General features: G+C 28.7%; 3 protein-coding genes across 3 annotated transcripts; all 3 read left to right on the forward strand.

Moving 5' to 3' along the window:
* Window positions 1-3,027: 3,027 nt before the first annotated feature.
* Window positions 3,028-5,133, forward strand: LOC112720541 (UDP-glycosyltransferase 84B2). Its single transcript, XM_025771509.3, has one exon. It carries the CDS (start codon window positions 3,319-3,321, stop codon window positions 4,876-4,878), a length of 1,560 nt encoding a protein of 519 aa, XP_025627294.2. The 5' UTR covers window positions 3,028-3,318; the 3' UTR covers window positions 4,879-5,133.
* A 10,325-nt stretch (window positions 5,134-15,458) lies between these two features.
* LOC112721139 (UDP-glycosyltransferase 84B2-like) lies at window positions 15,459-16,004 on the forward strand. The gene has a single exon (XM_072205915.1). The coding sequence runs from the start codon at window positions 15,459-15,461 to the stop codon at window positions 16,002-16,004; it is 546 nt and encodes a 181-aa protein (XP_072062016.1).
* A 1,186-nt stretch (window positions 16,005-17,190) lies between these two features.
* Window positions 17,191-17,916, forward strand: LOC140173033 (UDP-glycosyltransferase 84B1-like). The gene has a single exon (XM_072205916.1). It carries the CDS (start codon window positions 17,191-17,193, stop codon window positions 17,914-17,916), a length of 726 nt encoding a protein of 241 aa, XP_072062017.1.
* Window positions 17,917-18,105: the final 189 nt, after the last annotated feature.

The raw sequence follows: 18,105 nt of genomic DNA on the forward strand, positions 1-18,105 counted from the left end.
TTTGTTGTCCGTTGTCCATTAGAAATATAGAAATTTGTAAATTTAAAAATGATTTTTTTTATTTTTATCATAAACAGTATTAACTTTATTATACTTTTTCTAAAATTTAAACAGTATTATATTTTTTTAAAATAGTATAAATAACTTCACATCTTAATAAGACTGATAATTCTATTTACAAATAACTTCAATTTATATTTAAAAAAATTCTAAATTCCAAACATAAAAATCGAAAAGAACCAAAAGAAAAATAACAACTCAAGAAAAGACAATGTTTCCACCAAAACAAACATATGCTTGGCATTATTCTATTAGATAGACTCTAAAAGGGATTCCAAAACATGTGCATCCAAATTCTCAAGTTTCTTTCTCAATCTTGATCTTCTTGCAAGTTGAGGTATCTCCTTCCACCTTCGAATCTTCCGACTCCGAGAATAGTCGCTTAGTTGGTGTAATAGCATTTTCCAACAATTCGGATTCATCATTGGCCGCAACTTCATTGGAATTCAAGCAACAAATTCTGTACAAAAAACCACGTTAAATTAAAGACTTCTTTCTAACCTTTGATTTTATCTCACTAATATTTTTTGAATAAAATTAAGATCTAATTTTGAGAGAACAGACAAAAAAAATTATTTTTTGAACAAATACCTTAACACCTTCTACTTTCTCCCCTTCAATGATTGAGGATGTCTTTGAAATTGGAAGCAAACCACCGATGTAGTCAACATCCTAAAATTATAATTAATTATTATTTATAAATTAGATACTACTAATGACCAAGGAAGCAAAAAATAAATTAATTTTTAATAGAAAGTACACTTATATATACTCAAAATTTGAATAGGGTGAGCCTCTTTGAATTTATTTATGAGGTCCACATTATCAGTCATCTTCTTAACTTTATAAGAAGGTGAAAAATGTGGATTATCAGATATTTGAACTTCAACGATGAAGAGAAAGATCTTATCAATTAGGTTGAGCAAAAATGTAGGTGCATCCGATAGATCTCCTTTCTGCAGGGTATTACATAATATATTAATAATAAATAATATAAAAAGTACCAATAAAAATATCTTCACTAATGCTTTTAGAAATAAATATTGGTTAGATCTTACCAATAGGAGTGGATCAAGTATCTCTACACAGCTCTTTCCCAAAACTTGTTTTGCCTCCTTGTCAAAGACTACATAACATGCATAGTCAGAATCATCAATGACATCAAGCTTTATTCGATACCTACTTAAAAAAGAAAATAACATAAAAAAAAGTTAAATATAGACTTATTCAATATCTAATCCAATGTACATAGACTTTAATTTAAAAAAATAAATAAATAACCTTGGAGTCATGGATAAAAGGATATTAGTAGAAAACTTGCGTCTTCATCGAGCCAAACCATCTCAATTGAGTATGGCAATGGAGAATTTTTGTAACTTGATAGTGTCCATGACCGTATCACTCGTATACGTACACACAAATTGTCGATTGTAGGATTGATGTCAGCAATTTTGTGAATACCAGCCATTGGAATAAGTAGGGAGATTTTGGATATATGTAAAAAAAGGGATTGATGTACTTTAAATTGTGGTGCTTTACATCTCTCATAACTTATCCTTTTATAGTTGCATCATAACTAAATTTTTTTAAATTTGGTTGACTTCAATTTAAAATTTAAAAAATAACAAACTAAGTAAAACAACCCAAACTTAAAATTTGAAAATAACAACCTAAATAAATAATAATTTAAAAATTCTAAACTAACGTAAATCTTTATTTATAGTAATATTAGTATGTAACAACCGAAGAATAATTAACGTAAATTTTTTTAAAACTCTAAATTTCTTTAAAAGAATGTATGTAGCTGCAATTTAAAAAAAAATCAACAAAATTTTAAAAAATAATTTTAAAAAGAATTAACAGATTTTTAAAAAATAGTGTTAAAATATAAAAAAGAACTATCTAAGTAAAATCTAAATAAAATTTAAAAAATAACAACTTAAATAAAATAATTTGAAATTTAAAAAATAACAACCTAAGTAAAACAACCCAAACAAATAAAACAATTTAAAATTTAAAAAATAACAACCTAAGTAAAACAACCCAAACTTAAAATTTGAAAATAACAACCTAAGCAAATAATAATTTATAATTTATAAATATAAATCCAAAAATTTCTAGTGACGACACGTAAGCAAAAAAACTCCCAGACTCAACGTATGAGCGCCACGTCAGCAAATGAGCTTCCCATTTGTATACTATAAAGATTTGTTCTAAAAAAATGGTTATATTTGATTAAATTTTTCATAAATTTGTTTGAAATGAAATATATTTTTGTTTAAAATTTATCTAAAATGACGTATTTTTACGTTTAAAATTTGTCTGAAATATATTATTTTTATATTACTTAATCTGTCTAAAATTTTTCTAAAATACATTGTAATAGTTAAAAATTTAGTAAATAAATGTCTATTCAAAATCTGTCACAAAATTGTTTGAAAAAAAATTCAATGAAATTTCAGACAAAATATAAATTAACAACAAAAACTTTTGGAACAAAAAAAAATTCGTCTCAATTTTATTTAAAACAAAAAACTTATTTTTAATTTATTCAAAATTTATCTCAATTTCATCTCAAAATTTGTTCGAAAAATATTGATTTGTAGTAGTATTTGTCTTTTCATATGAATAATTAGAGATTCGTTTTGAAAATTATATTTTGTGATTATTAGTTTAAAATGATTTTATTTTATTTTTTATTATAAATAGATATTTTTGTCCTAACAATAAAAAAGATTATTCATTCTTTTAACAAAAATATCAAAAGACATATTATTTTTTATAATTATTTATAAGAATATTTTACTATATATGATGATATATAATACTTTTTAAAAACTAATAAATAAAAGTTAAATGATGAGAATGTAATTTACGTGATAATTTTTTTTCCGGTTCAATTTGTTTCTCATATTAATACGTATTAAATAATCACCGTCTTCAAGAAAGCACTTTTTGATAATATGTAATTGGAATAGTGTTATATTAGGGGGAAAAAAATCATTTTAATAGATACTTCTTAAAAGAAGAGCTGCTAATTCCTATCTAATCGTACCAATTTATTATTAAATTCAAATGTTTTTTTTTTTCCGATACTCTTACATTAGATAGCATTGACGTGAACTTGGAAGGAAAAAAATGAAGAGGTCACTAAGCCACTACGTATGCTATGATGCAAATTGATTAGCAAGAAAAAGGCCACTACGTATGCCATGATGAAAATTAATTATTTAACAACCAGAATCATTTCATATATATATGCAGCGTACTTATCTCCTAATTCGTCAGTCATATCATCTTGTCCTTAATTTGATAATTTCCATACTCTTAAATCTAGTTAGTCTTCAACCACAACACACATTTTGTGACTTTCGTGACACGGAGGAGAAAAGAATGTCTTCATCTAAAGAAGTTATCAATGTCTTAATGGTGTCACCAACTCTTCAAGGCCACCTGAACCCAACTCTCAATTTAGCGAAACGCCTTGCATCAAAGGGTGTCCACGTCACATTAGCAATACCCGAAGAACTACGTCAGCGTTTCCAAAACCTCCACAACCAAGAAACCAATAATTTCCACCACCATAGCGACAAGCCATCAAAGATCCAACTAGCGTACTTCTCTGATGGCCTTAGCGTTGACCATGATCGCAGCAACGATCCCGCGGCCTTCTTCGCTTCCTTCGAAACCAAAGGTGCGGAGAATCTTTCAAACCTCATCACTCACCTAAAGGAGCACGATCGAAGCTTCTCGTGCTTGATCGCAAATCCTTTCATGCCGTGGTCAGTGGATGTTGCCGTTTCTCATGGAATTCCTTGTGCCATGTTTTGGCCCCAAGCTTCGGCTCTTTTTTCCATTTACCTTCGCTATGTATGCAAAACGAACTGTTTTCCTGACATGGAGAATCCAAATGAGACCCTTCAGTTACCATCACTGCCAACGTTGCAGGTTCGAGAACTTCCCAGCTTTTTGCTCCCCTCTTGCCCTCCCTACCACAAGAAATTGGTTACGGATTTTGAGCCAATCTTGGACAAAGTGAAATGGATTTTAGGAGCTTCCCTTTACGAGTTTGAAGAGGAGATAGTGAACTCCATGGCTTCACTGAGACCTATTCTCACCATTGGACCCCTTGTGTCACCATATTTGTTAGGACAAAAAGAGAGTGAAGATTTTGATGATCTTAGCGTAAATTTGTGGAGGCCAGAAGATTCTTGTCTACAATGGCTTAACGATAAGGCAACTAGTTCGGTTATCTACGTGGCATTTGGTAGTTTAATGGAACTTTCACAGAAGCAAATGGATAACATCGCAATTGCTTTGAAGAATACAAAGAAACCGTTTCTCTGGGTGATTAGGCCACAGAAGGGTGGTGCTGAATTGCCACAAGAGTTCTTGGAAGAAACGAAAGAAAAGGGATTAGTGGTGACGTGGTGCCCTCAGGCAAATGTGCTAATGCATCCTGCAGTGGCTTGCTTTGTAAGCCACTGCGGCTGGAACTCGACCCTGGAAGCTGTGACGGCCGGCGTACCGATCGTTGCTCTTCCCAACTGGTCAGATCAACCGACGAATGCTAAGCTTGTAGAAGATGTGTTTAAGACTGGGGTGAGGATGAGGATTGGGGAAGAAGAAGATGGGGTTGCGAGCGCAGAAGAGGTTGAAAGGTGTATTACGGAAGTCATGGAGGGTCCCATGGCTGAAGAGATTAAGATGAGAGCAGTGGGGCTAAAAGAAGCTGCACGGAAAGCGATGGTGGATGGTGGTTCGTCAGATAGAAATATCAATCGGTTTGTCACCGAAATTTCTGGGAAATCCACTTAGAATAATCAAGTTTCATTTGGATAATACAGTATTCTTCTGTAAGGGGGAAGAAATTGAGTAGAGAAAGAATTAATAGTATTAGATAGAAATAAAAAAAAAATAAAAGAGAATTAAGAATAAAGAAGAGAGATAGGGGGAGAAAATAATTTTATTGATAGAATTTTGAAAAGAGAAGATATAAATTATTTTTATTGTTATTATTACATTATTTATAATAAATTTTACTCTTAATAAAAAAATTTTAATTGAACTACAGATTTATTTCTACTCCTTACATTTTTTATTCTAATAAATTAGTCATCGATATACTTTTTCGTCACATGCTTTATTTATTGTAATAATTTTTATTAACTTAGTCATAAAAAATTTTGTGCCTAGACGGCTAGACAACTACTTTTAGGCTTACCATAACATCATTCGTACATATTTATTGTGTGTACTTGATACTTAGGCTAAATTTTTAATCTTGGGTTTTCAAATATTTTTGACAACCCAAAAAAATTGAAAAAAACAAAGAGATACACACACTCTTTGTTCGGAAATGGATCCTCTCCAGTTTTTTCAACACTTGAGGAAATACAGTGTGATTTTTTACCATTAACTTTATAAGTGAGGCCAAAATTAAATATGAGAGAGAGTGTAATGAAGAGTGAGAGATCACAATTGACACCATCCAGTTTTTTCTTCACTGGAGAGGATCCACTCCCCTCTTTGTTCTCTAACACTTAAAAAAAATTTATTAGTGCTTTTAAGAAAAAGTTTAGGAAGTCAACAGTTTTATTAAAATTTGGTCAGTACTTAACTATAAAAAAATAAATAATTTTACACCATTAAATTTTATCTCATACCATTAAAAATACTAATAATGACTAATTGATAACTACAAATCATAAAATTTGCTGGCCTTTAATACTCCTCATGCTTTTAATTAGAAAATTCTAAAGATAAAAGTAAAAATTTTTCTCTAAAATTTAGAAAATTATTCACTTTTTTTTTAAGTCTGATTTAATGTCATGAGGTGATCAACTTTTGTTATTCTAGTGCTACTACTACTACTCTTGGTTTACATCCTCGGTCTTTTATTTTTCTTTTAGTTTTATGTAATGGATTGATTAAACATGGATCATTTGTTTAAGTTTATTGACTGAAAGTTTATATTTATGTTGAATCTTTGCTAATTTAATTTGTTGTTATCTTAGTTTTGGATTTAGTTGTTTTAATTTGAGTTGTTTATTATTGTTTTGGGTAAAGTACTAAATTGGTCCCCTACGTTTGGGCGTAATTCTGTTTTAGTCTTTAAGATTTAAAGTGTTCTATTTAAATTCAAAAAAGTTTCATTTAGCATCAATGTTGTCCCACCGTGAGGTCAAAGTTAAATAATTAATAAAATGTCCTACATAACACTAATACAAGACAAGGTTGATAATTTAGAGAATAAGTACAAGCTCTAGAGGTACAAAATCAACTGTGGATGCATCAATACATGTATTTATCATTTTTCTTAGTTTTATAGAAAATATTTCATTTAAATTATAAGAAAAATGATAAATAAATGTATTGATGCATCAACGGTGGATTTTGTGTCTTCAGAATATTGACCTTGTTCTTATACTACTGTTATATAGGATATTTAGTTAATTATTTAACTTTGAACTCACAATTGGACTAAATTAAAACTAAATGAAACTTTTTTTAGATTTAAATAAAAAAACAGAATTATGCTTGTAAGGGACTAATTTAATACTTTATTCTATTGTTTTTTATGATGGGTTTACTATGTGGACACCAAATTTCGTTGAATTGTACTTAGTAGTTAGGAGCAAATTTTATAAACTTGTTATAAGGCTATGATCACGGACGCCTTGAGTTGCTAAATGATTTTAATGGATAATAATTAAGGGTTAAAAACTTAAAATTTATTTGGTCTTTATGATTTAACGAATTCTCTTAGTTAATTGGTTGAGTAAATTCACATTTTAGTTCTTGTGATTTACGTAATTATTAATTTTTGTTTTTAAAATTTAAAACTTTTTATAATGGTCTTCTTGATTCAAGTATGGACACTAATTTAGTCCTTCGACCTTTTTTAGTAATGAGTCAGCAAACGGAATACTGAAATGGTAAAATTTTGTCCCGTTAAACTTTTCAACGATTGAGTGACATGACAACATTTGATTTTAGACCCAATTTGATCCGTGGAACCCTAACTTTTTCGTCTTCCTCTTCCATGTTTGTGAATTTTAAAAGTTCTAGTAGTTCGTCGATTTCTATGACTTCAGGGGGCTATATTCTTGTCACTGCGGCGGAGAAGGTCATCATTGTTGGAAAAGTATTTCTGCCCCCGTTGACTTGATAGATATTGCACTCGTCCAAACGCTTGCTCACGTGGCCACCAGCCTTGTCATGTGCTTCTCCGATAAACCCTTCTTCTTCCAGTGCAAGAATTCCGGATCCCTCATCCGAAAAGCCAAAGTCTTTTAGCTGTTCCTGAAGTACCTTAGCGATTCTTTAGGCGTGTGTCTATCACTTACTGTCGTGCTCTGCCTCAAGGAGTTGTACTTGCTTCTCTTTCGGTCCAAAATTTTTTTTGATGATTATGCTCAATTGTGTAAGTTGTGGCTTTTGCTTCAAAATCATTTGATTTATGGTCATTTCTATGATTTGAACCAAGAAATTTCAACCTTTTTGGATGTCTTTTCAATTGGGGATATTGGGTTGAGTAAGGATGTTAGAAAACATGTTGAGCTTTTGCCGAAGCAATCAAAGAAGGCCACTAGGTTGTTTATAGACAATAATGATGATGTGCTTAGGATAAGATTTTTCGCTTTTTTGATGAATTTAAGAGTGGGGAGATTCTTGATTCTGCTGGATTGAGGAATTTCTATGTTGATAAGTTTAGGATTTTGGATGCTAGGAGTTGTAGAAGTGAAATTGAGGATTTAGAAGAGCAGATTGTTAATCATGAAGGATAAAAAATTAGGATTCCAAGGACAAGGAAGTAGAAAAGAAAAGTGAGAGGAGAAAGACAACGCAGAGTAGAAGGAAGAAGAAGAAGAATACAATTAAAGAAGGTCATTAGTTTGTTTATAGACAAGAATGATGATGCGCTTCGGATAAGATTTTTTGCTTTTTTTTTTTTTATGAATTTGAGAGTGGGAAGATTTTTGATTCTGCTAGATTGAGAAAGAAGAAGAAGAAGTCAGGATTTCAAGGATCAAATAGGATCTAAAATTAAATGTTGTCATGTCACTTAATGGTTGGAACTTTCAGCATAACAAGATTTTATCATTTTAGCATTCTATTTGTTAATTGATCACTTGAAAAGGGTTGATGGACCAAATAAATGCCCAGACCTAAATTAGGGGACTACTATAGAGAATTTTAAATTTCAAAAATTAAAATAGATAACCACATAAATCTTAGGAACTAAAATGAGAATTTACTTTTAATTGGTTAGAATTTTTTGGATTAGAATAATTAATTTTAATTAATTTTTTTCGTATTGAAGGTTAACTAGTTAAGATAATTCTCTTCTTTATCACATCATTTTAGATTAGTGATAGGGATAACAACACTGGGAATTAACCCTAATCGAAATCTTTTATTAATTGATCAATCGCTTTTGCTAGTTATTTTATTTCGTTAGTTTACTTGTTAGTTGTTACCTCTAATTTCCTCCATTCCTATTTTATTTTATTTATAGTTTTACTTTTAGTTGTTTACCATAAATAATAATCTCCCAATTCCCATAGTCAATAACAATGTGCAAAGACGACTCGGGAATAAAACTCTCACTTGGTTTTGAATTTAGTGACAATATTTTAAATTTGATCGATGAAATTTCAGTTTTGGAATATTACTATAATAATACAAAGAACTTTTCAATCCTATTTTCTCCCAAGCTGATTTTACACCCATCAAGTAGTTTAAATAAATGGCTAGACAAATTTAATAGTTATATTATTAATAATGTAAAGAGAGAGTACAAAGAAATTTTAGAATTTGTTTTTTTTTTAATTTAATTACAATGAGCTTTATTGTAGTCTTTTTATAGGTTTCTCGATTATTCATTTTTTAAATAAGTTTTTTTTGAAGATTAAATTAGTAATATTAGATTATTAGTCTCTAAAAGATATAACTGGAAGTTAAATTAGTCTTCGTGTTAGTTAAATTATTCTGTAAGTGATACGTGACATGATGATACGGCAGGTTAAATATCACGTGTCATAAAATAATTGGTTGATATGTCATGTCAGTAACATATGATATGCCACTTATCATCTGACATGCCATAAACTTATATGGAGTCAAATTAGTTTTCGAAAGTAGGGATGACAATACCACCTGAACCCGCGAGTACGCACCCTGCCCCTACCCACACAGGGCGAGTAATTACCCACTCTGCACCGAGACAGATTCTTGGGTGGGGCAGGACGGGGTCGGATTTAGGTAATACCCGCCCCTGCATATATATAATATATATAATTTTTTGGTTTCCCACGGTATCCCCCAACCCAGTAGGTCAAGGACTAATCCGTCGCGGTACTGAGCTCCATTTAAGGGTTTGCCGCTGGCCAATGGGTTATATAAATTTTTACTTTAATTTATATTATGTATGTCATGATGGTTATATAAATTTTAAAATTTAATTTTATTTATTGAATTTTAATAATTATAGAGATGGGACGGGTACCAGCAGATAGGAGCAGAGCGGGTTCTATACGGGTTATTGTAGGGTGGGACGGAGTCAGATAGAGCAAAAATATGTCCCTACCCGCCTTGTTACCACCCCTACCAGAAAGTACACATGAATTATTTTCATCTCTAAAATTTTAAAAATTTAATCAAACTAGTTCTTATATAAATTTATCATATTTTCTTCATATTCTTAAAATTTTAATATTTCTTGATCTGACTAATTTTAATATCACTTTTTACACCTTAACAAGCAAAATTCTCTTCATATAAAATAATAGAAATAATTAAATTATTACAAAAATTATTTTCTCATTCTACTTATTTTTAGATTTTATATTTTTAAATTTTTGTTACATTGAAAATTTTTTATTTAGTTAATTTTATCAAATAATTATTAATTATATACTAATAATTTATTTTCTTATCTCACTAAATAAATATAATAATTATTTTAAAATTTTACTCTTTTAGAAATTTTTTATTTGAATTGTAAAAATATTTTTAGATTAAATTTAAAGAGTTTAACAAACTCCATAATATATAGAAGTGCTAATTGTTTCTTTATAATTGATTTGACTTATTGCAAAATCCTTCGAGGTTTAACAGAACTAATTTAATTTTTTAAAAACCAATTTAAAGATAAATTTTCTTTCACAGACAAATTTAAATATTAATTGATAATTTTATATACTATCTTTGATATTTTTAGTATTTAATTTATTTAGTTATTTTCTAAATTTTTCGATCGTAATACATAGATATGTTTTTGTATAAAATAAGATCATGAAAATTCTAAATATTTCTACAAATGTATAGTATAAATAATACACTTAACGGTTTAGTTTAGTTAATTTTTATTTTCTCATTGTGTACTAGTCTTCATGGCTCTAATTGTAAAAAAAAAAAAACAAAATAAAAAAATAAAAAATAAAAAAATAGAATAATAAGATATTTGGAGTTAAAAAAATAGTTTAAAAAATTTGAATAATATTTTAAAATTTATATAATTTTATCGATCAAAATTTATTTTCTATAAATGCAATATAAATATTATTTTTTCTAATAGAATAATTGCCAACACCTAAAATTTTTCATAATTAAAAATAATTATTTATTTTTGTTTTCTTTAGTCATACTAATTTATTAAATTCAGTTTTTTTTCGGTCACCCAAAAAGAAATGAAAAAAAAATAAAGAAAAAGAATAATAGAGACACTGACGCATGCTGTGATGTATATATACTCTCCGATCCATTCGACACGTGCAATTTCTTTTCCGTCGATATGTCCCGCAATTTGTACTTGAATTCCTTTTGTCCCCGCCTGTTCAGTTAATTCAATAGCTTTTTTCATTACTTTACGAAACAAAATTCTATTCCTTAATTGTCCGGCTATAAATTCTGCAAGAATATTAGGATGTCCATAAGGTAGCGTTTGTTTTGAGGTACTGAGACAAAGACTGAGAGACTGAGACTCAGTATCGTGTTTGTTAGTTCAGAGACTGGTACTAAAATTTCTGTCTCTGTCTCTAAAATTTTAGTATTTCAGTACCTCCAAAAAGTAGGGACACAGGGGACTGAAATTTTTAGAGATGGAAACTGAAACTTTAATAACATTTTATACCTAAAATACTTTCATTTCAATTAATTAATTTCAATTTTACTCTTTGTGCAAATTAAAATAGAGTTTCATTCTTGTTTCAATTCCTGTCTCCCATATTGCACCAAACAGAATACTGAAATTTATTTCAATCCCTGTATCTTAGTCTCTGTCTCTCGGTCTCAGTCTTTCTGTCTCTGTCTCTCCACCAAACGCTACCTAAGGGTTTGCAATTCTTGTAATAGCAATGTTCAGTTTTCGGTTCACACAATTGAGTTTTTTTTGTAAATTCATCTGTAACTCTTCTATTCTGCCAGGCTTACCCTCAATTAATAACTTTGGAAATCCCATAGAGATTATGACTTGAATCAAATAAATTCTTTTTTGAATCTTTATCCCTGCTATTCATTAATAACTAAGTAGTAACCAACTCATCGCTTCGGTAACCAACTCATCGCTTCGCATTATCTGGATTTAAAGGATTAATCTAAAAATCGAAATAAAATCAAGATATCATATTTTGGTAGTAGAATTATAACAACTGAGATATTGGATAAAAAAAAAACGAATATGATTATAAGTTGTAAAGCAATAAGAATATACAGATAAAAATGAAGGGTGAAAGAAAGAAAAAAGATATATCAATGATATAGAATTCGAATATGTAAAGGTCTTATGGTTATCTCATAAAAAGGGGAAGTGTAATAAAGCATCAACATTAACTAAATTCATATATAGATATATATATTCCCAAAATAAACAAATCAAGATATATATATATAGGAAAGTTTTATGGTGCTTACCAATAAAATCAACATAGCATATTGAACATATGTGTCTAAGAAAGAAGAGTGACACGTGGAATTTGATTTGTTTGTATGTGTGTAAGCTACAAACGCTGTTTTGGTACCATTCTTTTTATTGTAAAGCTAATTATTTATTAATATTTTGATTAACTTTTGGATAACAATATATTTTTGGAACTGGGCTGGACCAAATTTTTTTGAATTTCTAACTTGGACTGGATAACAATAGTTAATGGTTTTCTAGACTCTTTTTGAAGTCTGGTTGAAAACGTTTTCCTACTCTAATGGATAAAAACAAATTAATCAACCATGATATAGACATGTCTTACACAAATATAAATATAATACATATACTTTCTAGCTTTCGTAATTTGAATGAATATTTTACTGAAGAGTAAACAATATATTATTTTTCATATTTTTATTATAACAACAATTAGGTAATTAAGAACACTTAAAAAAATAAAAAAAAGTATAATTATAATTTTTTAAATAAATAAATTATATGTTTTATTTATGAAAATATATTATTTAAGAGATATTTATTAATTTATGTAATATTATTTATCTCATTTACAATAAAAACTATATAGGTATACACATATCTTCTTTATAAGTTAAATGATATGTATTTCGAGACAAACTTAATACGTATTAAATTAGTTTGAAAAAGTATATTAATGTTTGCGATAATAATAATAATAATAATAATAATAATAATAATATTTTATATTCTTTATTAAAACTTAATAATAATAATAATATTTAATATTCTTTATTATAGTTCATTCAAATTTTAAGTTTTAATAATTTTATAATAAAAAATATTATTATTATCGCAAACATTAATATACTTTTTCAAACTAATTTAATACGTATCAAGTTTGTACTCGATGTACATACAAATAATCTAACTTATAAAGAAGATATATATATATATATATATATATATATATATATATATATATATATATATATATATATATATATATATAGTTTCTATGGTAAATGAGATAAGTAATATTACATAAATTAATAAATATTTTTTAAATAATATATTTTAATAAATAAAAGATATAATTTATTTATTTAAAAAATTATAATTATACTTTTTTTTATTTTTTTAAGTGTTCTTAATTATCTAATTGTTGTTATAATAAAAATATAAAAAATAATATATTATTTACTCTTCAGTAAAATATTCATTCAAATTACGAAAGCTAGAAAGTATACGTATTATATATTTATATTTGTGTAAGACATGTCTATATCATGGTTGGTTAATTTATTTTTACCCATTGGAGTAGGAAAACGTTTTCAACCAGACTTAAAAAAGACAAAAAGAGTCTAAAAAACCATTCACTATTATTATCCAGTCCAAGTTAGAAGTTCAAAAAAATTTTGGTCCAGCCCAGTTCAAAAAATATATTGTTATCCAAAAGTTAATCAAAATATTAATAAATAATTAGCTTTACAATAAAAAGAACGGTACCAAAACAGCGTTTGTAGCTTACACACATACAAATAAATCAAATCTCACGTGTCACTCTTCTTTCTTAGACACATATGTTCAACATACCATGTTGATTTTTAACGGTAAGCACCATAGAACTTCCCATATATATATATATAGGAAAAAGTTTGGTAACCAAAATTTTTCAGCCATAATCAGCCAAAACTTTCTATATTTTACTTCATTTATATCATTTAATAACAGTTTTATTTTTTACTTCACTCTCTTATCATTCTACTTATCACCGTTTATTCTACTTATCACCGTTCTTATCAAATCTGCTAATTAATGATATTAATTAGAAAATCATATCCTTTTTATTAGGCACTATTGTAATCAATACTTAATATTCTTTTTTATAATTTAATTTTTATATATAAAAATATAATAAAGATTAATAATAATTATATTTTATTATGTAGTTCAAATTATTTTACATATATACTAATAAATCATGATTCAAAATATTTTAATATTTTATTTTTGAAGACATTATACATTTAAATCAACGTATAATTTTTTAAATCACCGTCTTTGATAATTTAAAAATTTATTTCATGTTTTTCAAAGTGAAAATGATTTATTTTAATTCACATATATTTCTAAATTTTACTATAATTAGATTTGAAAAAAAAATGTCAAATACCTAAATTAATTTATTCAATTGGCAAATTTATTCATAACATCCACAAGTTCATACACATAACATCCATAATTAAGTAAGATACACATAACATCCAAAATTTTATATTAATAACATCCATAATTTCATACTCATAACATTCATAATTTCATACATATAATATTTATAATTAACAAATTTTTACAATTAATATTACCAAATTTAAACTATGTGTCTTGTTATATATTTCAAATTATCTTACATGTACATCAAAGGATCATAATTTTAATATTTTTTGTTTACTATTCATATGTATACTTATTTATTGATTTTAATACGACGAATTAATAATTATTTTTTAAATTTTATTTTTTAATTTTAATTTTTTTATTTTATAATAACCTATATGTAAAATATGAGTTGTATACCAGAAGTTGTTAAATTCTCTAATTTAACATCCATATTTTTATACGTATAATATTTATAATTTTATATATATAATATCCATAATCAATAAATTGGTGCTAATTTATTATTATTTATTATTTTATTTTGCAGGTCATGAACTAATAATTTTAGATATTTTTAATTTTCAATAAATAAAAATTGATTAAATTTAAAATATTTTATTTTTTATAAAATGTATTGAGGTGATTTGAGTTTTTTTTAATTAAAAATATAAGAATTTGAAATTTTTATTTGGAAGAAAAAAATTATACAATTATAAATACATGTAATAATAATGAAGGAGAAATTTTTGCAATTTGATTCACATTAAATTTGGAATTAACTTTTTGTATAATTAAATAAGGAAAGATAATTAATGATAGAAAGAAATTAATTACGTCAATTAAATTAGGAGAGTGATTCACACTCTCTTATCAACGCAAATACTATTAATCATATACCTTTATTTATTATCTATAATATTTTGGTTACGTAGCATTGCCCATATATATATATATATTGGTGGGAACTCAGTCGTTAGATGAAAATTTAGTCAAATTAATCATATTATTTAACGACTCTCAATTATCAACTTCACGTAAAGTTGATTATACCTTAATTTTCACCATACATTTTTTTAAAATTAAAAATAATTATTTATTTTCCTTTTCTCTAGTCATACTAATTTATCGTTAAATTCAATTTTTCTCAGTCACAAAAAAAAATTGAGTTTTCTTCCATACACCCATACTAGCATTGACCCGTACGCTCCAAGGAAAAAAAAGTAAAGAAAAAGAATAATAGAGACACTGACGCATGCTGTGATGTAAATTGATATATATAATTAGTCTTTAATGGCAAAACATATTTTGTCACTTTTGTGCCCGCAGGAAAAAAATGTCTTCATCTAAAAAAATTATCAATGTCATAATAGTGTCACCAACTCTTCAAGGCCACCTGAACCCAACTCTCAATTTCGCAAAACGCCTTGAATCAAAGGGTGTCCACGTCACCTTAGCAATACCCGAAGAAACACCTCACCGTTTCCAAAACCTCAACACCCAAGAAACCAATTCCCACCACAGCAACAACCCATCAAAGATCCAGCTAGAGTACTTCTCTGATGGCCTTAGCATCGACCATGATCGCAGCAAAGACCCCGCGACCTTCATTGCTTCCTTGGAAACCAAAGGTGCGCAGAATCTTTCGAACCTCATGACCCACCTAAAGAAAAACGATCGAAGCTTCTCATGCTTGATCACAAGTCTTTTTATGCCGTGGTCAGTGGATGTTGCCGTTTCTCATGGAATTCCTTGCGCCGTGCTTTGGCCCCAAGCTTCTGCTCTTTTTTCCATTTACTATCGCTATGTATGCAACGCGAACCATTTTCCCGACATGAAGAATCCAAATGAGACCCTTCGTTACCCTCACTGCCGATGCTAAGGGTCCGAGAACTTCCTAGTGTTTTACTTCCTTCTTGCCCTCCAGTGGCGTAGCTTGAAACAAAATTTTGGGGCTCAGATAGAAGATAATTGTCAAGATGCTTTGGATATAGACCTATTTAAGATAAGTTCCTCTAACCTCATCTCTTTGATTTTGGTGATATTGCCAAATTTAAAGCCGTTTTTCAAAGAATTAAGGTCAAACTCATAAGATACAATTCTTTGAATTTTGTGAGGTTGTATCTCACTTTTTTCGTGATTCATTAAAGTAGAAGAACTATGTACATATATTGATATTGTAAAAGTTATATGTTCTCTTTCTTGAATATTAGCCTTCCTCTTAAAAAATGCATCAATTATTTGATTTTTCATAATTATTTTATATAAAAATTTGAATATATATCCTGTAAAATATGTAAAAAAGAAGTTAGAATAACAAATATTAAAATTTATAATATTTATTGAATTTTTTTATCAATTTATACAGATACAATAATATCAATACTTATTGAATATTCTAAGTTTTTTATCATATAAAAAAATTAAATTAAATAAACAGTAAAATATAAAATGTAAAATAATATTAAATTACATAAATAAAAAATACCTAATTTTTTATATTTGAACTCAAAGGTAGAGAAAGTGTTGCTTATTAAATAGAGAGCTGCGAAATGCGAATACACTCAGTTAAGACCAAATCTAACATGTTTTAAATATTTAAAACTAAAAATTATTGTACAATAAAAACAAAAGATGAAGATTGAATTTTGATATTTTAAACCATAGCAAAATATTTGAGCCAACTAAACTAATTTTTTATTTTTTAAAAAAATATTACTATTTTTTTTTACCAAAAATTTGGGGCATGCCCCTTATCTTAACTAAGTTCCGCCCATGTTGCCCTCCCTACCTCAAGAAATTGCTGATGGATTTTAAACCAATCTTGGACAAAGTGAAATGAATTCTAGGATCTTCCGTTTACGAGTTTGAAGAGGGGGAAAGTCTAGGAGGCCAGCAACTTTGTTAAATTCTGGCCAGCATATAACTAGCAAAGAAAAGTGAGTCATTGGATGAAATGTCACACCAATCTTACACCATTAAAACCATCATTGATGACTATTTGATAGCTATAAATCACAAAAATTGATGCCCCTAACATTCCTCTTGAAGAGGAGATAGTGAACTCCATGGCTTCACTGAGCTGTATCCTTACCATTGGACCCCTTGTGTCACCTTATTTGTTAGGACAAAAAGAAAGTGAAGATTCTGATGATCTTAGTGAAAATTTTTTGAGACCAGAAGATTCTTGTCTACAATGGCTTAATGAAAAGGCAACTAGTTCGGTTATCTACGTGGCATTTGGTAGTTTAATGGAGTTTTCACAGAAGCAAATGGATAACATCGCAACTGCTTTGAAGAACACAAAGAAACCATTTCTCTGGGTGATTACGCCACAGAAGGGTGGTGCTGAATTGCCGCAAGGGTTCTTGGAAGAAATCAAAGAAATGGGGTTAGTGGTGACATGGTGCCCTCAGGCGAAGGTGCTAATGCACCCTGCGGTGGCTTGCTTTGTAAGCCACTGCGGGTGGAACTCAACCCTGGAAGCGGTAACGGCCGGCATACCGATCGTTGCCCTTCCAAACTGGTTGGATCAACCGACGAATGCTAAGCTTGTAGAAAATGTGTTTAAGACTGGGGTGAGGATGAGGATTGGGGAAGAAGAAGATGGGGTTGCGAGCGCTGAAGAGGTTGAGAGGTGCATTACGGAAGTCATGGAGGGTCCCATGGCTGAAGAGATTAAGATGAGAGCAGTGGGGCTAAAAGAAGCTGCACGGAAAGCGATGGTGGATGGTGGTTCGTCAGATAGAAATATCAATCGGTTTGTCACCGAAATTTCTGGAAAATCCACTTAGAATAGTCAAGTTGCATTTGAAAAATACAGTCTTCTATCCTAATAAATTAGTCCTTATATACTTTTCAATCCCATGCTTCATCACGTTTCTTGTAATAGTTTGGCGACATAGTGATAGAAAGTTTTGTGCATAGGAAACTGCATGCGTAGGCACTTTTTGTGTGCGTACACATCAGTAGTCTCATGTGAC

The sequence above is a fragment of the Arachis hypogaea genome, chromosome 11 (assembly GCF_003086295.3).
Source record: "Arachis hypogaea cultivar Tifrunner chromosome 11, arahy.Tifrunner.gnm2.J5K5, whole genome shotgun sequence".
In the NCBI taxonomy this organism is placed as follows: Eukaryota; Viridiplantae; Streptophyta; class Magnoliopsida; order Fabales; family Fabaceae; genus Arachis; species Arachis hypogaea.